General features: G+C 46.7%; 1 protein-coding gene across 1 annotated transcript; it reads left to right on the top strand.

The window, feature by feature from the left end:
• Positions 1-1,013: 1,013 nt before the first annotated feature.
• On the top strand, positions 1,014-23,756 carry plcb2 (phospholipase C, beta 2; the record flags this gene model as incomplete). Its single annotated transcript, XM_084438377.1, has 32 exons — positions 1,014-1,097; positions 1,310-1,387; positions 2,318-2,386; positions 3,858-3,998; positions 4,402-4,481; positions 4,590-4,643; positions 4,773-4,848; positions 5,038-5,138; positions 6,179-6,345; positions 6,625-6,771; positions 7,510-7,667; positions 9,917-9,999; positions 10,187-10,271; positions 10,751-10,898; positions 11,346-11,428; positions 11,512-11,608; positions 11,744-11,828; positions 12,032-12,156; positions 13,064-13,215; positions 13,960-14,124; positions 14,335-14,434; positions 14,625-14,729; positions 15,051-15,118; positions 15,261-15,330; positions 15,500-15,724; positions 16,228-16,411; positions 16,924-17,065; positions 18,225-18,289; positions 19,024-19,077; positions 19,760-19,817; positions 22,705-22,788; positions 23,586-23,756. The coding sequence occupies 32 exons, from the start codon at positions 1,014-1,016 to the stop codon at positions 23,754-23,756; spliced, it is 3,504 nt and encodes a 1,167-aa protein (XP_084294503.1).

The following is a 23,756-nucleotide window of genomic DNA, read 5'->3' as shown; positions in this document are numbered from 1 at the left end:
AGGTGGCCTATCATTACTGAGATGAGTGTTATGCACAGACAGACCACACTGAGGAGGAGATAGGCTACAAAACCCTAATTTGACCTCCCACCTGAAATGGTCCTATTCCAGCCTCCGTCGCACGCGAGGTCTTTTCAGCACCTTGGACAGCGGCAGATGTAGCGATGACTTGGGGAGGCGGGTTGGTTTGGTGGATGATGCCCGTCAGGGAATCATTTTAATAATACGATAAGGGGCCGTTTAATTACGAACGGGACTATATTGTGGCAACAATGATTAACCTGTGCCCTATTCCCTACTTTGTCTGCATTTGCTTTCTGCCTGGTCATTTACATGTTATTCAAATGACAAGGGACTGGCGGCACTCCTCTACAAAAATATAATCCAGCAATCACTACCATCCCCGATAATCCTCTACCATTATATAATGGATCTTTGATGATTTGGTGTATATTACAAACAGTAGGATTTAATAAATAGTAGAGGCTATTTAGTAGGTTGAGCTACAGTATGCGTTGATAAGAGTATGGGTTGAAAAAGCTCGTTTCATAATATATAATGTGACACATTTTTCACGGTAATGCAGCATGCTGTGACATTTCTTTGAGACCCGTAGGTTTGCCCACCTAGTGCAATGTAAGCTACTTGTAAGGGCCTTGGAGAGGAAGTGCAAAAACAAACAAAATCTGCTAAATGATTGTTTACATGGTGGCCCATGCTTAGGTGGTTCTCTGACACTGGCGCTCTGCAGATGATATTCCTAAACTCATAACTCATTCAAATCAATATGGTTTTGTTATGGTATTGTTCACATTCATTTGCAATGCATATTTGTTGGGGTTTCTCCTCCCAGTCCGCGCCCATGTCTGTGATTGTACTGGCGCCAAGAAAGAGTATAGGACAGTTCTGGAAAGTACATATTTGCTTTGGAACATGATGCACAGAGTTCATTAAGGCAGAAGTCACTGAACTTCACTTTAGTGAGGACCAGGGACAGGAGAAGGACAAACAAAATGGATAAGAGGCGTTATACTCTGGAGAAACCAGAGGTCAAAGAGTATTTGCTCAAAGGAGACAGGTTTACCAAATGGTCGGAGGTGAGTGGCGTTGATGGTTGAGTATATCCTCAAAAGAAAAGAAAAAAAAAACTTGGTTAACTTAATAGAAAAATATATTCATGGAGATATTGTCAATAAAGGAAAGTCAATATGGACACTTTACAAATAATTTTGAATTGATTTTTTATGGTACAGTAGTAAATTAAGAGAGAATATTTGCAAACTACCAAAATGACATTTTCTTAAACCAGGAGTCAACCAAGACTGTTCCTGTCACCATGAAAATGGACCCTAAGGGCTATTACCTCTACTGGACCAACCAAAGCAAGGTCAGACTGGTATTAGGTGACATTTCACATGAACATGGTGCTTTGTGTATGTTCAGGTTGCAACCCTTCATGGTTTATAATAATAATAAAATAATAATAATAATAGTAATAGCAATCCAATCATAATAATAATAATAATTAAAAAAATCTTGTTTATTTGTCATAAATATTAATGAAATATTTCGAGATTTAAGAATCTCATGCTCTACAGACTGTGCTAGCCGGGCAATGAGAATAAACATTTCAACTGCAATTTATGATCTAGTTGTGGTTTAGCTTCCCATATAAGAATACTACTGGATGCTTGTTCAGACTGCAGTGTTGCTACTGACACACTCATACTGTATGAGACATGTATGTTTATCTTCAGATCCACATAAGCTGTGTATGAGATCATGTGTGAGGCTTGGTTGTGCTGTAGCTATGTGGCCGTCCCAGCAGCCTTGAGGACAGTACTGACTGGTGCTGATGTGGGTTAACCAGCTCACCTCAGCAGCAAAACTGAACTCAAAGTACTGCTCACCAGGCTGATAGCCCTCTGTCTGTCTGTCTGTCTGTCTGTCTGTCTGTCTGTCTGTCTGTCTGTCTGTCTGTCTGTCTGTCTGTCTGTCTGCCTGTCTGTCTGTCTGTCTGTCTGTCTGTCTGTCTGTCTGTCTGCCTGTCTCTCTCTCTTTCTTATCTGGCAGAGGCACCTTCTGGTCTGCCATTCAGTTAGCCTGATAACCAGATCTTAAATCACATACACATGTACCTTCAATGTGTTGGCTCAAGCAAAACATTTTCAAGACCATTTTCGTGTAGAGTAATTCATACTGTACATCTCCCTACAATTACAAAAGACAATCTTGTACTGCCTCTGATTGTGATAAAACTGGGTTCTGTATGCGTGTCTGTAGGATATGTGCGATTTAGAAAATGCCTTGTTTCTAGGAGACAGAGTTTCTGGACGTACAAACCATCCGAGATGCCAGATCAGAGAAATATGCAAAACTTCCTAAAGTGAGTATAATTATTATGTAAGAAGTAGATAGCCTTTTCACTGCACTCTGATTCAGTCATTATATCCAGAATTGGTCTCCCTGATCTTCAAAAGTTCCACCAAGACCTACACCTTGCTTCTTTATCTCTGTGTGGCGTGTCAGAGAGAAGGAGGAATTTGCATTGCAAAAGTGGCAGTAGTCACGAAAATGCCACAAGAGAAAGCACTGGTATCTGTCACTCAGTCTCACTCACTCACTCTCTCTCTCTCTCTCTCTCTCTCTCTCTCTCTCTCTCTCACACACACACACACACACACACACACACACACACACACACACACACGCATGCACACAGGGACGTGTACTGGATGTTAGAGGGGCAGGGTCGAAAGTAAAAAAAAAAAAGGGCACTTAGGTTGTGCGGCGCGCAAAGCACATTTTTACCTAAATAAGCAAAATATGTCATGTAAATTAATAAACAAAGTGGGCTACTACTAGCCATAAATAGCTAGCAAACTACCTAGCTGCATATCCTATGTTGCTGTGAGTGATATTAGCCTACATTACAGTCATTTAGCAGACACTTTTATTCAAAGTGACTTTAATGTAGGTCAGTACCACTAGGCCTACTTACCAGAACTCACAAGTGCATCTCCTTTCTAAACAAGTTACTAGGAGCTATAGCAAAGGTTAAAAGCCTACAATTACAGTTGCACTGTCTGCTACTGTTTAAGTCCATTAGCCTGTCCGCCCACTCATTATAGAACATTAGCTGATGGTAATAAATAGGTCTTATATTAGATAGGCTGTTCATTTGTGATAACTGTACCTGCTGTGCTTTCCTGTCACAGAGTGGTCACAGTAGAGGGTGGTGGGGGAGGGGGGGGCTGTAGGTTGCCACTGTGATGAAGATGCATTACCCTACAGCAATCCAGTAGAATGATGACTGGTTAAGTTAGAAGGCTACAATCAAAATTGTACTGTTTAATGTTGATATTAGACACATTGAACATTAAGCCTATTTTATTTAATTGGACAGAGAGAGAGAGAGAGAGAGAGAGAGAGAGAGAGATATGTTCATTTTCGTTTTATAGTGATATATTCATGTGCTTTACCTTAGTACTAGCCCTAACGCAAGAATCAGTCTCTCTCAAGCCCCATTTCATAAGGCTTGATTCTGTATCTCACGCTAAAAAAAAATATATATAGTATGTGTGATAAGTTATAATATTGAAAGATAGCCGAAGAACCCTAGTGTCTTTGCAGGGCCAGTGTGAGCTCATATGAGTGCGTTGGACTTGGTGGTTGTATGCATTACGCAGCAGATTTGGCTGTGTGGTCATGCTAGTGCATCCATATTTCCTGTGTATGGAAAACAGAGCAGGGACACAGCAGAGCTCACCTCCCCACTGACAGACAGATGATGACTATCGCTAATATTTTGTACTGGTAACCTTGTTCCAAGTCTCTCTCGTCTGTCATTTCATCAGCATCCTAAGGTCAGGAATGTGTTCAACCTGGATTTCCCGGACAGCCGCCATCTGGCCAAAACCCTGACCGTGGTCTCAGGCCAAGACATGGTCAGTTTGACCTACCACAACTTCTTTGCCTACAAGGAGAATGTGACACAGGTAATTTTATACTATACTGTCTGTGCAAGCTGCTTATCATTCTGTGTTTGTATCTCTGCCCTTTATAATCCTTGTTGCTCTAACGCTCGAGCCTTGTCCACAGGTCATCCAAATACCAGAATATCTGTTATTACCTCCAAACCCAGTATAAACTGTTATGAATCATGATTTGGTTGTGTTCATAGTTACGTAATGAGTCAACCAGTGTCCTCCCGAGGCTGATACTGATCAGCGCCCTCTAGTGGTTGAAAATGAAAGAGCATGTACATATAGCCTACCTACCTGCAGTCAGCAAAAATGTTTTTGATGACGGAATCGGTAGGATATCACACCTTTATGAATAAGGTACAACATACTAGCCTATAGTATTGAGAATATTGTTTACTGTGTGTATTTGATACAGAACTGGGCTGCTGATATTCTAGCCATAGCCTACAACACGCTGAGGAACAATGCATGCAGACAAGTCTTCCTGGATAAAATGTGAGTGTACCAAGTCTGTCTTTCAGGGACGAAATCAAAGGCTGAATCCAACATGATTGCAACCTTCATTTATAGTTTTAATGAAATGTGACTGTCCCCATCCTGCAGGTATGTCCGCATCTCCCTCCATACCAATAAGGATGGCAAGATCCCTGTCAAACAGTGAGCCCCATACTGTTAGATGGACTGTTCAATGCATAAACATCCAGAGTGGAGACAGAGAGTCAAGGACACGTTCCTGCAAGGAGTGTTGGTGTAGAATTGTGCCTGAATTTTGCATGTCTTCCTCAGCATTTACAAGATGTTTCCATCAGACAAGAAGAGGGTGGAGGGTGCCCTGTCCTCAGCTCACCTGCCCAAAGGAAAGGTTCGAGAAGAGCTCCTTCTATCTAAAACAGTCTGGCTTCTCTTCCAGTCAGTGTGAAACACTAATATACAAAGCAATATGTGCGTCTCCATCTATTTTGAAGCACAGCTGAATGTGTGAGAGGTCGCTGTGTTGTTCTGTTAAAGGTCATTGTTGTTGTCGTTGTTGTTGTTGTTGTTGCTCTGTCAGGGGGACACTATGAAGCCGGACGTCTTCACAGAGGCTGCGTTCAAGTCCTTCCTCATGAACCTCTGTCCTCGACCTGAGATCTATGAGATCTTCACCTCCCAGTGAGCCCTCCTCCTCCTCCTCCTCCTCAGCCAGGCTGTGACAGAGCAGACTTATACTCCTCCTCTACTCCTCCTCCTCCTCCTCTCCTGTGACAGAGCAGACTTATACTCCTCCTCTACTCCTCCTCCTCCTCTCCTGTGACAGAGCAGACTTATACTCCTCCTCCTCCTCCTCCTCCTCAGCCTCTCCTGTGACAGAGCAGACTTATACTCCTCCTCTACTCCTCCTCTTCCTCTCCTATGACAGAGCAGACTTATACTCCTCCTCTACTCCTCCTCTTCCTCTCCTGTGACAGAGCAGACTTATACTCCTCCTCCTCCTCCTCCTCCTCCTCTCCTGTGACAGAGCAGACTTATACTCCTCCTCTCCTCCTCCTCCTCCTCTCCTGTGACAGAGCAGACTTATACTCCTCCTCTACTCCTCCTCTTCCTCTCCTGTGACAGAGCAGACTTATACTCCTCCTCCTCCTCCTCCTCCTCCTCTCCTGTGACAGAGCAGACTTATACTCCTCCTCTCCTCCTCCTCCTCCTCCTCTCCTATGACAGAGCAGACTTATACTCCTCCTCTCCTCCTCCTCCTCCTCCTCTCCTATGACAGAGCAGACTTATACTCCTCCTCTCCTCCTCCTCCTCCTCCTCCTCCTCCTCAGCCTCTCCTGTGACAGAGCAGACTCATACTCCTCCTGTGTTCTTCTCAGTAGTATTCTGAAATGGAGGAGATGCTCAATTCATCTTATTTTCCGTCCGGACAGCTGGAAATGGAACACGCAGCGTTAGACCAACCTATTCTGTCAACCTACTTCAGGGGAACACACCCACCCTAGGGGCCAGGTGGAATAAATAGATTAAGTGCCTTGCAGCCAGGGGCACTTGGCATACAAGGCAATTAGCGGCGCATAAATCTCCGCTAGCGCCCCCCCCCCCCCCCCCCACTCAACAAATCTTCAGTGGGCAGTGAGCACAGAGTCCGGCACTGTACTGTACTGTATTGTAAGTACATGTACTTGTCATGGCTAACTGTGTGTGGGCCGCCCCCTCAGTTCCGGCAAGTCCAAGCCCTACATGACTAAGGAGAGCCTGACCAAGTTCCTGAACGAGAAGCAGAGAGACTCGCGACTCAACGAGGAGCTGTACCCACGCATCAGGCCTGAACAGGTGAAGGCCATCATAGACAAGTACGAACCCTGCTCCTCCAACGCCAACAGAGGTGAGCTCTACCCACCATGGTCACAAAAAAAATAAAAACATCTTGGAAAACCGTTAAATTGATCATAATGCATATTGACTGATGTTTTAGACACCCAGAATATGATCGTAGTGTCGATATAAAACATACCATAATGTCAACTGTGTGTTATAGTACCCTACCCTATCTCATAAGAGTGAGTGATACCTGTTTATCTTTGAGTTTCAAGCACATAGGGTACAGTATGGTGGTGCCACCCTGCTATAGTGCGTAGTATCTGTGTGGCGTGCTACCCTACAGGTCAGCTATCTCCCGAGGGTCTCCTGTACTACCTGATGGGGCCGGAGACGTCGGTGGTCATCCTGGACAAGCTGGCCAAGAGTCAGGACATGTCCCAGCCACTCCCCCACTACTTCATCAAGTCCTCCCATAACACCTACCTGACAGGTCAGGGGTCACGACAGCTGTGACAGCAGCTCTCAGTCTTCCAGCCTGGTGTTACAGTACATATTCAATGTCAATATGGACTTTTGATCGATCGACAGATGATCGTGATGGTTATTTAAAAAATCAAATCTAATATAACCAAGTTCATGCAGTATTCTAAACCTAAACATGATCCATACTTTGAATTTCTTTTCAATGTTCTGTGAAGCATTTTGAAGAGTCAATAGGTTTAGATGGGTCAGTAGTTGGTATCTGGTTCTGGATATTTGTGGCTGCCACTGGAGGTCTTGATGTCTGCCAAGGTCATTTTTCTTTTTCTTAACATATTGAAACTGTAAATTGTAAGCTTTCAAATGATGTGCCATACATTGATATCTCCAAATATTTGAAGAAGATGCTTCTGTGAATGTCGGTACACCTGGAATCACTAAGCAGAGAAAAAGGGCTTCAAAGATTCAGAGCTGTTCACACTTCTGACAGAACATGGATTTTGATGACAAAATATGACTATTTACTGATCCTAAAACTGTTGTTTGTTATATTGAGTGGGTTCTTCACAACTTCAATTTTCGTAATATGAAAAAAAGCAAAACAGAGGGGGAGAAAAAAAGTATTTTGCTCTCTTGTGCATTTTGAGGAGTGCAGACATCAGGACCAGACCGTCAGTGGCGGTCACATTTATGGTAATTTGTATAATAGAGATTAAAAACCCGTTCCTCTCTCCGCCTCTCTCTCCAGCTGGTCAGTTCTCCGGTGTGTCGTCCCCGGAGATGTACCGCCAGTGTCTGCTGGCCGGCTGCCGCTGCCTGGAGCTGGACTGCTGGAAGGGCAAACCCCCGGACGAGGAGCCAATCATCACTCACGGCTTCACCATGACAACCGAGATCCTCTTCAAGGTGCGAGCTCCCGCACGTCCCTCTGTACATGACGGTGTTGAGCACATCTCTCTGTACATGACGGTGTTGAGCACATCCCTCTGTACATGACGGTGTTGAGCACATCTCTCTGTACTCGACGGTGTTGAGCACGTCCCTCTGTACATGACGGTGTTGAGCACGTCCCTCTGTACATGACGGTGTTGAGCACGTCCCTCTGTACATGACGGTGTTGAGCACATCTCTCTGTACTCGACGGTGTTGAGCACATCTCTCTGTACTCGACGGTGTTGAGCACATCTCTCTGTACATGACGGTGTTGAGCACGTCCCTCTGTACATGACGGTGTTGAGCACATCTCTCTGTACATGACGGTGTTGAGCACGTCCCTCTGTACATGACGGTGTTGAGCACGTCCCTCTGTACATGACGGTGTTGAGCACGTCCCTCTGTACTCGACGGTGTTGAGCACATCCCTCTGTACATGACGGTGTTGAGCACGTCCCTCTGTACTCGACGGTGTTGAGCACGTCCCTCTGTACATGACGGTGTTGAGCACGTCCCTCTGTACTCGACGGTGTTGAGCACGTCCCTCTGTACATGACGGTGTTGAGCGCATCTCTCTTTACATGACGGTGTTGAGCACGTCCCTCTGTACATGACGGTGTTGAGCACGTCCCTCTGTACTCGACGGTGTTGAGCGCATCTCTCTGTACTCGACGGTGTTGAGCACATCTCTCTGTACTCGACGGTGTTGAGCACGTCCCTCTGTACTCGACGGTGTTGAGCACGTCCCTCTGTACATGACGGTGTTGAGCGCATCTCTCTGTACTCGACGGTGTTGAGCACGTCCCTCTGTACATGACGGTGTTGAGCACGTCCCTCTGTACATGACGGTGTTGAGCACGTCCCTCTGTACATGACGGTGTTGAGCGTATCTCTCTGTACTCGACGGTGTTGAGCACATCTCTCTGTACATGACGTCCCTCTGTACATGACGGTGTTGAGCACATCTCTCTGTACATGACGGTGTTGAGCGCATCTCTCTGTACATGACGTCCCTCTGTACATGACGGTGTTGAGCACATCTCTCTGTACATGACGGTGTTGAGCACATCTCTCTGTACATGACGGTGTTGAGCACGTCCCTCTGTACATGACGGTGTTGAGCACGTCCCTCTGTACATGACGGTGTTGAGCACGTCCCTCTGTACAGGACGGTGTTGAGCACATCTCTCTGTACTTGACGGTGTTGAGCACATCTCTCTGTACTTGACGGTGTTGAGCACGTCCCTCTGCACATGACGGTGTTGAGCACATCTCTCTGTACTCGACGGTGTTGAGCACGTCCCTCTGTACATGACGGTGTTGAGCACATCTCTCTGTACTCGACGGTGTTGAGCACGTCCCTCTGTACATGACGGTGTTGAGCACATCTCTCTGTACTCGACGGTGTTGAGCACGTCCCTCTGTACGGGACGGTGTTGTGGTGTTGGGCACATCCCTCTGTACACGACCACTGTATTCTAGTTCAGGGGTTCCCAACCTTTTAGCCCACTCTTGATTGTAAAAAAAAAATACTGAGGACCACCTTCCCAAATACGTGAGAAAAAAGACAGAACATGACTGAAGTCGAGGGAACGTTCACTAGCTACGTTAGCTGAACACATTTGTCTCAACACCAATGGATGTGATTGGCGTTGTGCGTAACTGGTTCTTGAATACATTTAGATATAAAAACAACTAGCGTTGTACTGTAAATTAACAATCTTTAGTGTTCTAGGCCACTGGGTTCAGTGTGAGAGGAAGTGGCAGTTGGCTGTTTCGTGTCTCAGAAAGACAGACATCTTTTTGTATCTGCCAGCAGGTGCTCTAGAGACAGGCTGGACAGCATCATGATGACACTGGCCACCGCCCTCCTCAACCCACTAACACCCCCCTGGCCTCACTCACTAAAACACACGGCCATTTATGGCCACTCAGGGTTCTACCTCTGATTCGCACTCATACAGTAGAACAGGCCCTGGGTTACAGTCAGTCTCTGATCTCTATGATGATGATGATAATGATGATGATGATGACGACGGTTGGGCTGTCCTGTCCTTAGCTTGTTTGTCTGGAGTACATTGTAGTTTTGTATCTCCCATTCATGTTTCTTCCTGGTCCAGGTTCTGATTGGATGTGTGTGTGTGTGTGTGTGTGTGTGTGTGTGTGTGTGTCTGTGGGTGTGTGGGTGCACTTGTGGGTCTGCGTGTCCTTGTCTGTGACAGGATGTGATTGAGGCCATCGCAGAGAGCGCCTTTAAGACGTCACAATACCCTGTGATCCTCTCCTTTGAAAACCATGTGGATTCGTAAGCCACTAAACCTCTTCTTTCACCAGAATTTAACAATATTACACACCTTCCACCTGGATGTAGACATATACAACCTAAGTATTTGTCTTGTTTCATATTGCACCCTCCTTATCATTATGTAGTTGAATATAATAGGTCTTGTCGCAAAGACAGTGGATGAACCTGTGTTGTTATGGTTGGCTAGGATGAAGCAGCAGGAGAAGATGGCCAACTACTGTAAGACCATATTTGGAGATGCCCTGCTAACAGATCCTCTGGAGAAGTACCCTGTGAGTAGAGCTGGTACTAATATATACAGAAAAGAGATGTTCAAGATGGCCTGTTTCGGTCATACACTTACAGGGAAACGCTACTCTGCTCATTATTTTCAGTCCAGTCACGCACGCACTAAGTAACAATGTGTCAGAGTTCACCCTCGCCATCTTTCTCTGTTTTTCATCACGGCTGCATTTGACCCTCGTGAGCTCCTGTAGTCTGCAGAGCTGATTTATGTGCACAGCTAACCTTCTCTGATGTAGTTTGTGTCATTTATGACATTTGTGAGCATGTGTATCAGTGAGAGAGAGAGAGAGAGAAAGGGAGAGCGTGTGTGTTTTTGAGTGTGTGTGTGTGTGTGTGTGTGTGTGTGTGTCTGTGTGTGTGTGTATGCGCGTGTGTTTGCATGTGTGTGTGCGCGCGTGTGTGTGTGTGTGCACGCTGGTGCCTGCGGCCTCCTCTTCCTCATTTATGTGTGATTGTGTGTGAGCAGATGAAGCCAGGCCTGCCGATCCCCAGCCCGGCAGAACTCATGGGCAAGATCCTCATTAAGAACAAGAAAGGCGGTCATGGGAAACCCAATCAGAACAGTCCAAAGAAGACTACAACACCGGGCCCAGACCCGGCTAACACTTCCCAGGATACTGACCAGCCGGCACCCACTACCACCCAGGAGGGCCAAGGTTTTATTATAAAATATATATATTATGTAAAACAATACACAGTGGGATAGCTGCTGCATATACAAGGTGGTCTAGAGGTGACTATGCTCAGTAATGCCTCAGCTGCCTTCAACTGGGCTGCTGTAGCTCAGTTGGTAGAGCGGGTCGTTCAGTGATCGAAGGGTCAGCGGTTCGAATCCCAGCTCCGACTGTCAACATGTCAAAGTGTCCTTTAGCAAGACACCTAAACCCAAATTGCTCCCAATGAGCAGGTTAGACCTTGCATGGCAACTACCGCTATTGGTGTGTGAATGGGTGAATGAGAGGCCATTCTAAAGCACTTTGAGTGCCGCTAAGGTGGAAAAGCGCTATATAAGTGCAGTCCATTTACCATAACTGAATATTGACCTTGTTTATGCATGTCAGAGGGGGAGGGGCCTGTGGAGGACACAGAGGAACACGAGGATCTGGATGACCAGGATGAGGAGAAGATGAAGAACTCCGATGAGGTAGAGGACATTGGGGCTTCTATCTCTTCTTCTGTCGTCCTTTCAGTCAGACACGGGCTGACTTCCTGTCGACTTCCTCATAGGGCACAGCAGGACAGGAAGTGACAGCATACGAGGAGATGTCTGCCTTGGTCAACTATATTCAGCCCAACAAATTTGTCTCTTTTGATAACGCCAGACGTGAGTCCCTTTTGTGACTTGAAAATCCCCCCTTACTTAAAGTAAATGTTACAGCAACACCTGTATTTATGCAAACTGCCCAGGTTGTGCTCATTGGTTATTTCATTTAAATACAACACGATGCCTATCTCACAGAGAAAAACAGGAGCTATGCCATCTCATCTTTTGTGGAGACCAAAGGAGAGAATTTGATCTGCAAGAGTGCGGTGGAGTTTGTCGAGTATCCTTTGACACCTATTGGTAATTATTATTTAGACATTACACTGGTTTCTCTCATTTTGAAATAGAGGTAATCATTTTCCATCGTTAAAATCAATAGATCATCAGTCTCATTTGTTGTCCAGCAGCTTGAGTTTGCAGTGAGTGATCTTTTGTCTATCATTATTATTAGACAAAACCATTTTCCTTAACTAGACACTCCAGGTACAACAAGAGACAGATGAGTAGGATCTACCCGAAAGGAACCAGGATGGACTCCTCCAACTACAGCCCGCAGCTCTTCTGGAATGCTGGCTGCCAGATGGTGGCGCTCAACTACCAAACTATGGGTTTGTACCACATAGAGGGCCTCATCAGCACTCATGTAGGATTGGTTTCAGAATATGGATGAAAATCTTGTGTAAACATTTATGACCATCACAGCACAGCTGCCCAATGTTTCTGCTCGGTTGCGTAAACAATACTTACAAAATACTTTATTGTGATTATTATTATTATTAATAATAATAATAATAATAACTTTCATTTATATAGCGCCTTTCATAAAACCCAATGTCGCTTTACATAAGGGCAGTAACAGACAAGAGACAAACATGGTAGACAGAGACACACAACATTAAGAAACGGAAGCTAGAGGTCAAAGGCCATGTTAAAGAGGTGAATTTTAAGAAGTTTCTGGAAGCAGGGAGGGAGTTCCAGAGGGTGGGAGCTGCCACGCTGAAAGCTCTGTCCCCAAAGGTCCGCAGTCTGGTTCGGGGGATGGAGAGATGACCGGTGTCTGAGGATCGCAGGGACCGTGACTGAGTGTAGGGGTGGAGGAGGTCAGTCTGGTTCGGGGGACGGAGAGCTGACCGGTGTCTGAGGATCGCAGGGACCGTGACTGAGTGTAGGGGTGGAGGAGGTCGGTGAGGTACTGAGGTGCGAGAGCATGGAGGGACTTGTGATGAGTGAGGGTTTTGTAGGTGATGCAGGATTTGATGGGGAGTCAGTGAAGGTGGATGAGGGTGGGGGTGATGTGCTGATTGAACACAATAGCTTTTTGAGCATCTTGAGAGTGATTTAAAAAAAGTTTCTTAGTTCACCACTGGAGGTCAGTGTTGCACTGGTTGGTGACGCAATGGAGGTGGAGTAACATTTACATAAAAAATACAAATGGTCCATTTTGCATTTCATTAAAGAAGAAACATGAACTTTAGATATGACTTTGATTTCTTCCTGGGCTTGTTTACTTTTTAGATTTCCCCATGCAGCTGAACATGTCAGTGTTTGAGTTCAACGGGAGGACAGGCTACCTTCTCAAACATGACCTCCTGAGGCGCAGTGACAAGAAGTTTGACCCCTACACTGACCGGATTGACACCATTGTGGCCAACACACTGACAATCAAGGCAGGTTGACTGGACCATCCCTCACTCGGGAACAAGCATCTACTGTGTCTTTCAGTACTGGACAAGAGTTGTGTGTTCATCCAGAAGTTGTTCACAGTTCCTTTGTTAAAAGGCTACTGTTCTTGCTACTCGCATTGTTTTTGTTAAGACATCTGTTTCTCCGAACTGATAAGAAACACAATCCAATGACATAAAATAGGACTTTACACACACACACAACTCAGGGAGCAAACATCATCTTGCATACATACTGTATGATACATTCAGCACCACTTTTTCCACATAGTGAATCTTGGAGTATACCAATCACAGAACAACTGTTGATTCAAAAATAGATTTGAATAGCTGGGAACGACCATGATAATTGGCTGGTTGTGTTTATTATCACCACAACGTAAAACTGCAGCTTGTTCATTTTCTGTTTATTCACTTTACAACAGTCAATACAACAGGTTGTTTGTGGCTGAGGGCTTCCATCCGGCAACACAGCCTGGGACTGTGTGTGTGTGTGTGTGTGTGTGTGTGTGTGTGTGCAGTCTGTCTGTGTTTGTTTATGTTCAGCTTGGCTGAGGATGAGTCTATATTTTCCAAAGGTCTACAGTAAAAAATGTGTTTTGGCCCGTTCCATCTGCAGCTCACTTTTCACTAGAAAATTCCATATTTTTTTCATAGCATGTGTGCCAGTAGGATATGGCTGTGTGCACAGTATGTGGGTCATTGATTGACCTCTCACCTCTTCTTCAGATCTATTCAGGCCAGTTCCTGTCGGACAAGTGCGTAAAGACAGGTGTGGAGGTCGAGGTTATAGGGTTGCCTGGAGACCCAAAGAAGAAGTATCGCACCAAGTGGTCAGCAACCACAAACGCCATTAACCCAGTGTGGAACGAGGAACCCTTTGTTTTTGAGAAGGTGTGTGTGTGTGTGTGTGTGTGTGTCTGTGTCTGAAGTCTGTGCAATGACCATGGATTGGTTGACTCTCATCACCAATAAACATCACAATCACAATCGAGAGGATTGGTGTGTCTAGCTTCTGAGTGATATGACGTTGTGGTTATACCAGTAAGATAGTTATTTCAGTGAGGTTTTTGTTGTTGTTTACGTTGTTGTCACATGGGGCAGATCCTGTTGCCTGACATGGCCTCTCTCAGGATCGTCGTCCACGAGGAGAACGGCAAATTTCTGGGCCACCGGATTATTCCTCTGGAGGCCCTGCAGTCAGGTTCGTCAAACGCCGTTTAACACCTGAGTTCAGAACCGCAGCCGTAGGCAACCATCCAGAGCTCCGGCCTTTCTCAGCCCGATAACCCGACTTGAGACAGACCTTGAAGTCGAGACAAATTTATGTCCTCTTTCATCTCTCTCTCTCTCTCTCTCTCTGTCTCGTTCACTGTGGGCTTTCGTGCCCGCAGGCTTCCAGCACATGTGCCTGCGCAGCGAAAGCAACATGCCGCTCACTCTGCCAGCTCTCTTTGTCTACATTGAGGTGAAGGACTACATCCCGGCGGCTTTCGCAGGTGACCTTACTCTCTATACTGTATGCACAAGAGGCAGTGTCTTTAGCACTGACCTCTGTGCTACGCCATCTTGAGGCGTAGCTCCTTGACTGTAGAATATAATGATTCAGTGTTCCTTGAATGTAGAATATAATGATTCAGTGTTCCTTGAATGTAGAATATAATGATTCAGTGTTCCTTGAATGTAGAATATAATGATTCAGTGTTCCTTGAATGTAGAATATAATGATTCAGTGTTCCTTGACTGTAGAATATAATGATTCCCTGGAGGAGGCTATAGATATCATGATGGGCATTTACTGACGCATTTAGATGTCTCAGATTTCACAGACGCCTTGTTTAACCCAACGAAGGGTTCAGAGAAGACTACCGGTACCAAGACACAGGAGGTAAATCGATTTCAGTTCCTCGGGGTGAAATATAACCCGTCAACTGTGGTGAAAACATGACGGCGGTTATGGCCTTCCTGGAAACGGATTATGCTTGTTAGCGTGTGATGACTCTATGTTCCGTGTTGTCCGTGTACCACAGTCGTCCGCTGACTACATCTGCCAGTACGAGATGCCTCTTGTGACCCCCACACCTACTGAGAAGGCTCCAAGTCAGGAACATGCAGTGCCTGCAACAGGTAATGAAGAATATGCCCACGTTCGAGAGAAGGAGAGCTCGACAGACACGTGTAGGACTGTTTTCAGTAGCCGACTATTCGACTGAATATTCGACTATTCGACTAGTTGTCGATAGACATTGTGTTTTTTCTACTCCGCTAGATCCAGAGACCAAAGCTGTCTCCAGCCCAGCAGAGGAGGCTGATGGAAACACTCCCCCTCCCCCAGAGGAGACCAGCGTCGACTCCCGGTCTCCCGGAGACACCAGTGAAGCAGAGACCACTGGAGGAACTGACCCGGCTCCCGACACCCAGCAGTCTGAAGTTGACCCCACTCCTGACACCCCTGATCAAAGTTCCCCCGATGAGGAAACCCCAGAGGCAGGAAGTACCACACCTGAGCCCCTCCCTGATGTTAGCTCCTCCCCTGATACTGAAGAGGCAGCGCCACCCACCGCGCCTGCCCCAGAAACTGAGGCTCCTCCCACTACCTGCACAGACACCAACACTGACTCCACCCCAAGTGTCGAACCTACTACCCCAGAGGCCACGCCCACACCAGAGGATAAGCCAGATGTTGAGTCCAGTACCGAGACTAAGTCAAGTCCAGCTGTTAAACCCGTTATAGCTTCCATCACATCCACTGACCCTGCTGCAGCTGAGGGCTCCTCTCAATCAGGATCCAGTTCAGGTAAGGCTAGTTTCCATGTGCTGCATGTGCCTAAAGTTCATACCGTTCGTCCTGTGATTGAAGTTCTCTGTTTATAAACCCCTGAGACCCGATTTAGCCTTTCAGGTTAAGCGTCTGCTAAACAAAATACATATTCAGTGTCAACAACAGCAGGAACAGATGGGGTTCTGACAGGAGAATTTGTTGTTGTGTCGTTCAAGAGGTCTCCACGGTGACCGCAGAGGAGCTGACGCAGCACAAAAGCTTCATTAAGGTCACCAAGAAACAGGAGAAAGACATGAAGGAGCTGGAGAAAAAGTGGCAGAAGAAAGGAGAGGAGCTGATTCAGAAGTACGCAGACACCTTCAAACACCTTAAGAAGAAGAACTCGCTGAAAAGAAAAGAGTGAGGAAACTTGTTTCTTTGTGTTTCCAGCATGTTTCGTGACTCCTTGTTGAATGGAAGTTGTATAAACGTTTTTTTCTCACGGTGGAGGTTCATACACTACTAATTTGTTTCAGACAAATATGTGAATATTCCTTGGCTAGTGCTTTTTTTTTACTGAAAAAAAACTACCACTACTGAAGTGAGTTGATAAAAATATCCCTCAAGTGATGAGAGGTTTTCATGTAGGAAGTATAATCACCCCCCGGTTGTGCCGGCTAAGCTTGCTGGATATAGGAAGGAAGCTGAAATATCATGAAATAATAATCAGAATCTACCACTGATATCACACTTCAATTGAAGGTATGCTAATGCAAGATATGCTAATATGCTACGGTAAAAGAACAGAACACAGAACTCAAGAGGAAGCTTTAGCTTCAAGCGAACTCACACACAGTCTTATTGTGCACTGAATTGGAGTAGCGGGTCTGGTCAGGTCCAGGGCCGGCCTCATGGTGTGGTTGTGTCCCCAGGGGCGGAGGTGACACGCCAGAGCCCAGCCCCACGACAGAGAAGGTGGCAGAGCAGAAGGAGAAACTGCAGGTGGAGCTCCGGGCATTGTGGGTGGAGCAGTATGACCAGACGAAGAGGAGGAAGGAGCAGCACGCCACCGAGGTAGCCGAGGAAGTCTTCACTTGATTCCTTGTGTCCTCACTCCTTGCATCCTTCTTAAAATGCATTACGTTGGATCTTCTTCCATGAGTCCCAAGAGAGGAGGCAAGGAATCGAGAATAGAACCACAACTGATATTAATTAGATGATGTCAATCAGATTTTGACAATACAGATACGTATGCTATATCATCAGTGCATCTTTGAACATGTCTTATTCAAGGCAATTTCTAGATGTCTGTCGTCATGCGCTTTCGTCCGTGCACACCGCTAGGCTAGTTAGCTTTCCGCATTCCAACGACTTTGCCCAACCTCTAGTCATGTCCACACCTGCCTAACCATCATTCTGTAATACTGCACTTGGCAGTCTCATAGTGAAAATGCACAAGCGTCACCCTACTCCCCCCCACCCACCCCCCCACCCCTACCCCCACCCCTACCCCCACCACCCCCCCCCACCCCCCTCACCTGGCTGTGAGTCTCACCTCCCAGTGGGAGCCAGGGGAGAGCAGCCAGGCCTATAATGGCCTATTGATTATCCATCTTATCTAGGTGCTCTGTGGGGCTCCCAGTTAAGCTCGGGATCTGCATGATTGAGAGGTCAATCAGTTAATTTTCTTCCCTGGGTTGCGACCTCGCTGGTCAGGGAACAGGCCTCACGTGGGGATGTTAATGGTCGGGAGCCCCGGCTTCGGAGCAAACTGGGTCAGAGTGCATGCAAATGTATGGCAGAGGTCTAAACAGGGTAATTGGTAAATAGTAAATGGACTGCACTTATATAGCGCTTTTCCACCTTAGCGGCACTCAAAGCGCTTTACAATGGCCTCTCATTCACCCTTTCACACACCAATGGCGGTAGCTGCCATGCAAGGTGCTAGCCTGCTCATTGGGAGCAATTTTGGGGTTAGGTGTCTTGCTCAAGGACACTTCGACATGTGGACAGTCGGAGCTGGGATTCGAACCACTGACCCTTCGATCACTGAACGACCCGCTCTACCATGTTTTAAAGCGGAAATGATTGCATGTTAATCACATTCTTAATGGGTTGGGGTTAGCTGACAGCTTTCAGCGGAGACGTACACTTGGATTACTAAGGGCTGTTTTAGAAAAGCTTCCTGTTGGTCAGTGAGAGTGACACCTGCTTCCTGTTTACTGTGTGACAGCGACTAGCCAAGCTGCTGGAGACGGCCATGGAGATGCACGCCAGAGAACAGCGGGCTCTGGAGAGGTGTGAAAGCACAGCACCACCTACATTGCAGAACAACATCCATGCCTGTGTTTCTGTGTGTGGGAATAATGCAAATACAGTAGTGAGTCCCCCTTATAGTGGACAGAGAGAGAGAGAGGTGCGTGGGTGTGTGTTGTGTGAGTATGGGTGTGTTTGTGTTGTGTGTATTTGTATATGTGTGCATGCAAATTTGTGTGTGCTTTTCAGAAAGGGAGTGTGTGTGTGTCTGTGTGTGTGTGTGTGTGTGTGTGTGTGTGTGCGTGTGTGTGTGCCTGCGTGTGTGTGTGTGTGTGTGTGTATGCGTGTGAGTGTGCCTGTGTGTGTGTGTGTGCGCGTGCGTGTGCCTGTGTGTGTGTGTGCGCGTGCGTGTGCCTGTGTGCGTGTGTGTGCGCGTGCTTGTGTGTGTGTGCATGTGCCTGTGTGTGTGCGTGCGTGTGCCTGTGTGTGCGCGTGCGTGTGCCTGTGTGTGTTATCCAGTGTCCCCAGCTGACAGATGGTTATCTAAGGGAAGCCATTAGCCGGCAGGTGTGTAAACAGTAGCACGGGGGATAAGACAGCTCCTCTCCTGGTCTCCCAGCGATCAGAGAAGACCGCTTCACACCGCACTTAACCCGTGTTCCGCCACAATAATGAACTGGGGAAAAGGTCACATATGGCATGCCTGAATGGGAGGTTTCTTTTAATGGTCCGCGCACGACCCACTGAGTCACCTTCTGTTTGTCTGATTTTTCAAGTGAAACCAAGGAGACCAAGAAGAAATTGTTCTCAAAGTGCTCAGACAAGAAAAGGTGAGAGGACACCCTGACCCTGAAACTGTGACTCACTGTGACACAGTCCCAGAAACTATGACGCATAAAACACCATTCATTCACTCTATTTTCAAGTGCAGAACAAAGTATAGATCAGAAAGGTGTATTTTTAAACGCTGGTCTGAAAGCCAAGCTTGCCTGTTTCATGTACTCCACACACTGTAGCAGTATCAAACCACTGCGATTTAAAGTCGCACTGAAATGAAAAAAGCATTCTGTCCCATTTTGGTTCACATAATTGGTCATAGTGTTCACCTATTCAACGATGTATGCCAAAAAATTACAAATTTCTACTTTTGTTGTAATCTTATATCAAAGTATATAATTTCTTACTTCCTGGAAAACGGTAGGTCACGTGCAATGACGACAACAGGTACCTTAGATTTTAGGCCAATAATCTCACAACATCCACCCGTCAATCAACGCTCTCCTTCTATCGAATCAGTTCTTAAAACCCGTCCACTTGTCAATGTTCCAATCAAATTCCTCTAAACATACGTCCCACCCTCATAGCTTGTTTGCGTCGGAAATACGTGAAACTACGGAAGTTAGATGATCTCAAACGTCCGTTTCAGTGCGACTTTAAAAGCTCCTGTGATCACAGACTGAATGTATTCCTGTCCAACATGCTCACTTCGACACATTTCCCTTATTTTCTTAGGATCAAGAGGTCGATGAGCTGTGAGGTTCTGGAGGAGTCCGTCCAGACTGAGGCGGTGGTGAGTGCTGCGCTGATATGACAGGATGCAGGGCGGTCCGCGGTGGTGTAGCGGTCTAAGCATCGGGTCTGGTGCTGCTGTCCACCGGGGACCGGGGTTCGCGCCCCGGTCTCTCGCCAGATCCCAATATGGCCGGATCCCACAGGGGGAGTGTCATACTGGGCCACTGCTTAGTTTAATTTCGGAGTCACGGTCAGGTGCTTGATGGGGTCAGGTAGCTGGCTTTCTCTTCCAGATCGCCGACCGCGGGCTTGTGTGACGGCAGCAGCAGCAGCAGGCGAGAATTGGACCGTAGGTCGGGTGTGATTGGTTGGTTGTGCTGGTATTCATATCACCTGGAGATACGCGTGTGCTGGTATTCATATCACCTGGAGATACGCGTGTGCTGGTATTCATATCACCTGGAGATACACGTGTGCTGGTATTCATATCACCTGGAGATACGCGTGTGCTGGTATTCATATCACCTGGAGATACACGTGTGCTGGTATTCATATCACCTGGAGATACACGTGTGCTGGTATTCATATCACCTGGAGATACGCGTGTGCTGGTATTCATATCACCTGGAGATACACGTGTGCTGATATTCATACCAGGCTGTCTGTCTCTATGGTTACACTGGGAGTGAGATGCTCTTACTGAGCAAAACACCATGATTGCCTGATTTGGTCACATTGACACACGTACATGCACGCACACACACACACACACACACACACACACACACACACACACACATGCTTGGATACTGTATATGCAGACACACACACACACATGCTTGGATGTATGCAGACACACACACAATCACACACACACATGCTTGGATGTATGCAGACACACACACACACGCACACAATCACACACACACACACACACACACACACACACACACACACACACACACACACACACACACATATACATGCTTGGATGTATGCAGACACACACACACAATCACACACACACACAATCACACACACACACACACACAATCACACACACACACATGCTTGGATATAATATGCAGACACACACACACACACACACAATCACACACAGGCTTGGATGTATGCAGACACACACACACACAATCACACACACACACCCACAATCACACACACACACACACACATACACACACACACACACACACACACACACACACACACACACACACACACACACACACACACACACACACACACACACACACACAAAAGATAAGCGATCCCTGACCACAGGGCTGGCCTTGGATTACTCAGGCTGTAGACAGAGAGCGGGGATGAGGAGGTGCGTGTGTGGGGATGAGGAGGTGCGTGTGTGGGGATGAGGAGGTGCGTGTGTGGGGATGAGGAGGTGCGTGTGTGGGGATGAGGAGGTGCGTGTGTGGGGATGAGGAGGTGCGTGTGTGGGGATGAGGAGGTGCGTGTGTGGGGATGAGGAGGTGCGTGTGTGGGGATGACTCACCGGTGGATTTGCTGGCAGCGCTGATGGCTGTTCTCACTCCACCATGTTGGCTCATCAATATTCAGACCAAATGTATCTGGGCCGCACGCCCATCAGTTCAACTGCTCCACTCCAGGGCCGTCTCTGGGTGAGAGGAATGAACTACAACCCACTTCTACGACAGGAAGCGACCGTGAGACCAGTCACTCTTCTTTCTATAGCTGTGTTCGGAATCGCTCCTTATTCACTGTATAGTGCACTATATAGGGCGTCAGACATTTTGTTTGTAGTGTCCGAATTCTCCCTGGAATTTTCGTTCCCTGTATAGTCCACTATTTATTACCCACAATTCACCTTGATCTCCAGGGAACAGTGCATGTACCCTACATTTTCTCCGTTCCCTAGGTAGTTCACTACATGGTGAACCCCATATAGGGAATAGGGAGTGAGGGAACGAGGGAGCGATTCCGAACACAGCTTATGTCTCGTTGGTCCTTACGTGTTACTGGTTTAGCAGTAACTAACAGTGAAAAGCTGGATATAGGCACATCGACGGTGGGTGCTGGGATAAGTCCAGATCTTAATTTTTAGAACAGAACCAGGCACACCGAGCTATAGTTCGGACGTCTTTATTTATCAAAAAGGCGACAACGTTTCAATCCGTCATGTAGCTAGCTCGGTGTGCGGGTTCTGTTCTAAAATTCGTGGTAACTACAGCAACAACCTTTAAAATCTTCATTCTTTTTCAACCCCCACACCATTCAGGTCCACAGCGTGTGGTCCGCGGGTAGAGCTCATCTTCTCAAACCAGTTCAGTCTGGTTGATGGAAAAAAAACCCCTCAAACACAGGGTTGATTGCCTCTTCACTCAGTCTATCTTCTCTCAGTAATATCTGAGACGGTTCACGTCACGATGGCTCTGGTCTGGTGTCCACAGCCCTCCTCCTGACTGCTGGCTGCATTAGGGAGTGTGTGATTGAATCGGACAAGCCCCACCTGTTGTGACCCAACAGTATTGATTCTCTCTCTGGTTGCTCCTCCTGGGTCCACTCCAGCAGACAATCGTCCGCACGCTAGAAACATGAGTGGATGAACTGTTAATATAGACACACACACACACACACACACACACACATGCACACTCTCTCTGCTCCCAATACACACATGGATGCATGGATGCACATATACATGCACGTGCATACAGTATACAAACAAACACGCTTGCAAACAAGCGCTCACAAACAAACACACACACACACAGACACACACACACACACACACACAGACACACACACACACACACATGTATATATACATGAATACACACACTCATGCATATGCACACACACACACACACACACACTTGCATGTACTGTACACCTCTGCTCTAATTGATTTGATGTTTGTGTAGAAGCGTGACCCGTGTTGTGTTCCCCAGGCTCCAGAACGCAGCCCTCAGCAAGAAGCTCTGCTGAGGAAACAGGCAGCAACACTGGAGGAGATCAAAGCCCTGTCTAATCAGGTTCAACACGCACGCACACACACACACACACACACACACACACACACACACACATACACACATACACACACACACGCACACACACACACGCGCGCACGCACACACACACACTCACACACACACACACACACACACACACACACGCACGCACGCACACACACACACACACACACACACACACACACACTCTCCGTTTAGCTATGATCTCACTATTCTTGGGCTGGCCATTTGATGACTAAACCATGTAGTTTCTATGTATTTAACTATGAAAAATCCAGTGGATACAATTCAGAATGTACAGCTCATTAACGCCTACAGTTTTAGTGATGTCATCACACCTTTGACAGTGGGCTAGTTTTTGTTTTGGTACGCTGGAGTCCTGCCATCTCAGAGTGAATGAGATAGACGCTCCTGCTGTAGATTCAGTTGCTGATGTGTGAAAGCCAGATGGATAATGTTCCCGGTTTGACTGTTTGTTTTACTGCTTTTGATCACAAAACAAGAATTTATTTATTTTTATTTAACTTTTATTCAACCAGGAAAGAAACCCATTGAGACACTGTCTCTTTCACAAGGGTGACCTGGCCAAGAAAGGCAGCAGTCAGTCAAGACTACACCACAAAATGTGAATGTCAGAATACAATACATCAACACATTGATAATAATGCTTGCCATCTTGCTTTGGACAGATAAATCCCATTCAAAGCTAACAACCACACTCTGAAACCTTAGAGTATCTTACTAGTATCTATCTGAGTGATGACTTTCACCTTTCACCCCTCCCCCGCCATCTTTAGCTGAACCAGGAAGCCCTGATGGAACACGCAACAAAAACGAGGTCACTTCCTGCGGAGCTGAGGGAGGCCGTGAACGCCTGTGTGGGTGCCCACTTCCCTGAACAAGTGGACCAGGGCGGGGTCAAGCCGCCGGAGGAGGTGGGCGTCTACGGGGATGTCTTCCTGGGGTAG

Source organism: Borostomias antarcticus, assembly GCF_949987555.1.
Source record: "Borostomias antarcticus genome assembly, chromosome: 5".
Classification (NCBI taxonomy): domain Eukaryota; kingdom Metazoa; phylum Chordata; class Actinopteri; order Stomiiformes; family Stomiidae; genus Borostomias; species Borostomias antarcticus.
Note: the sequence above shows the minus strand (reverse complement) of the source record. Positions and strands in the feature narration are given on the sequence as shown.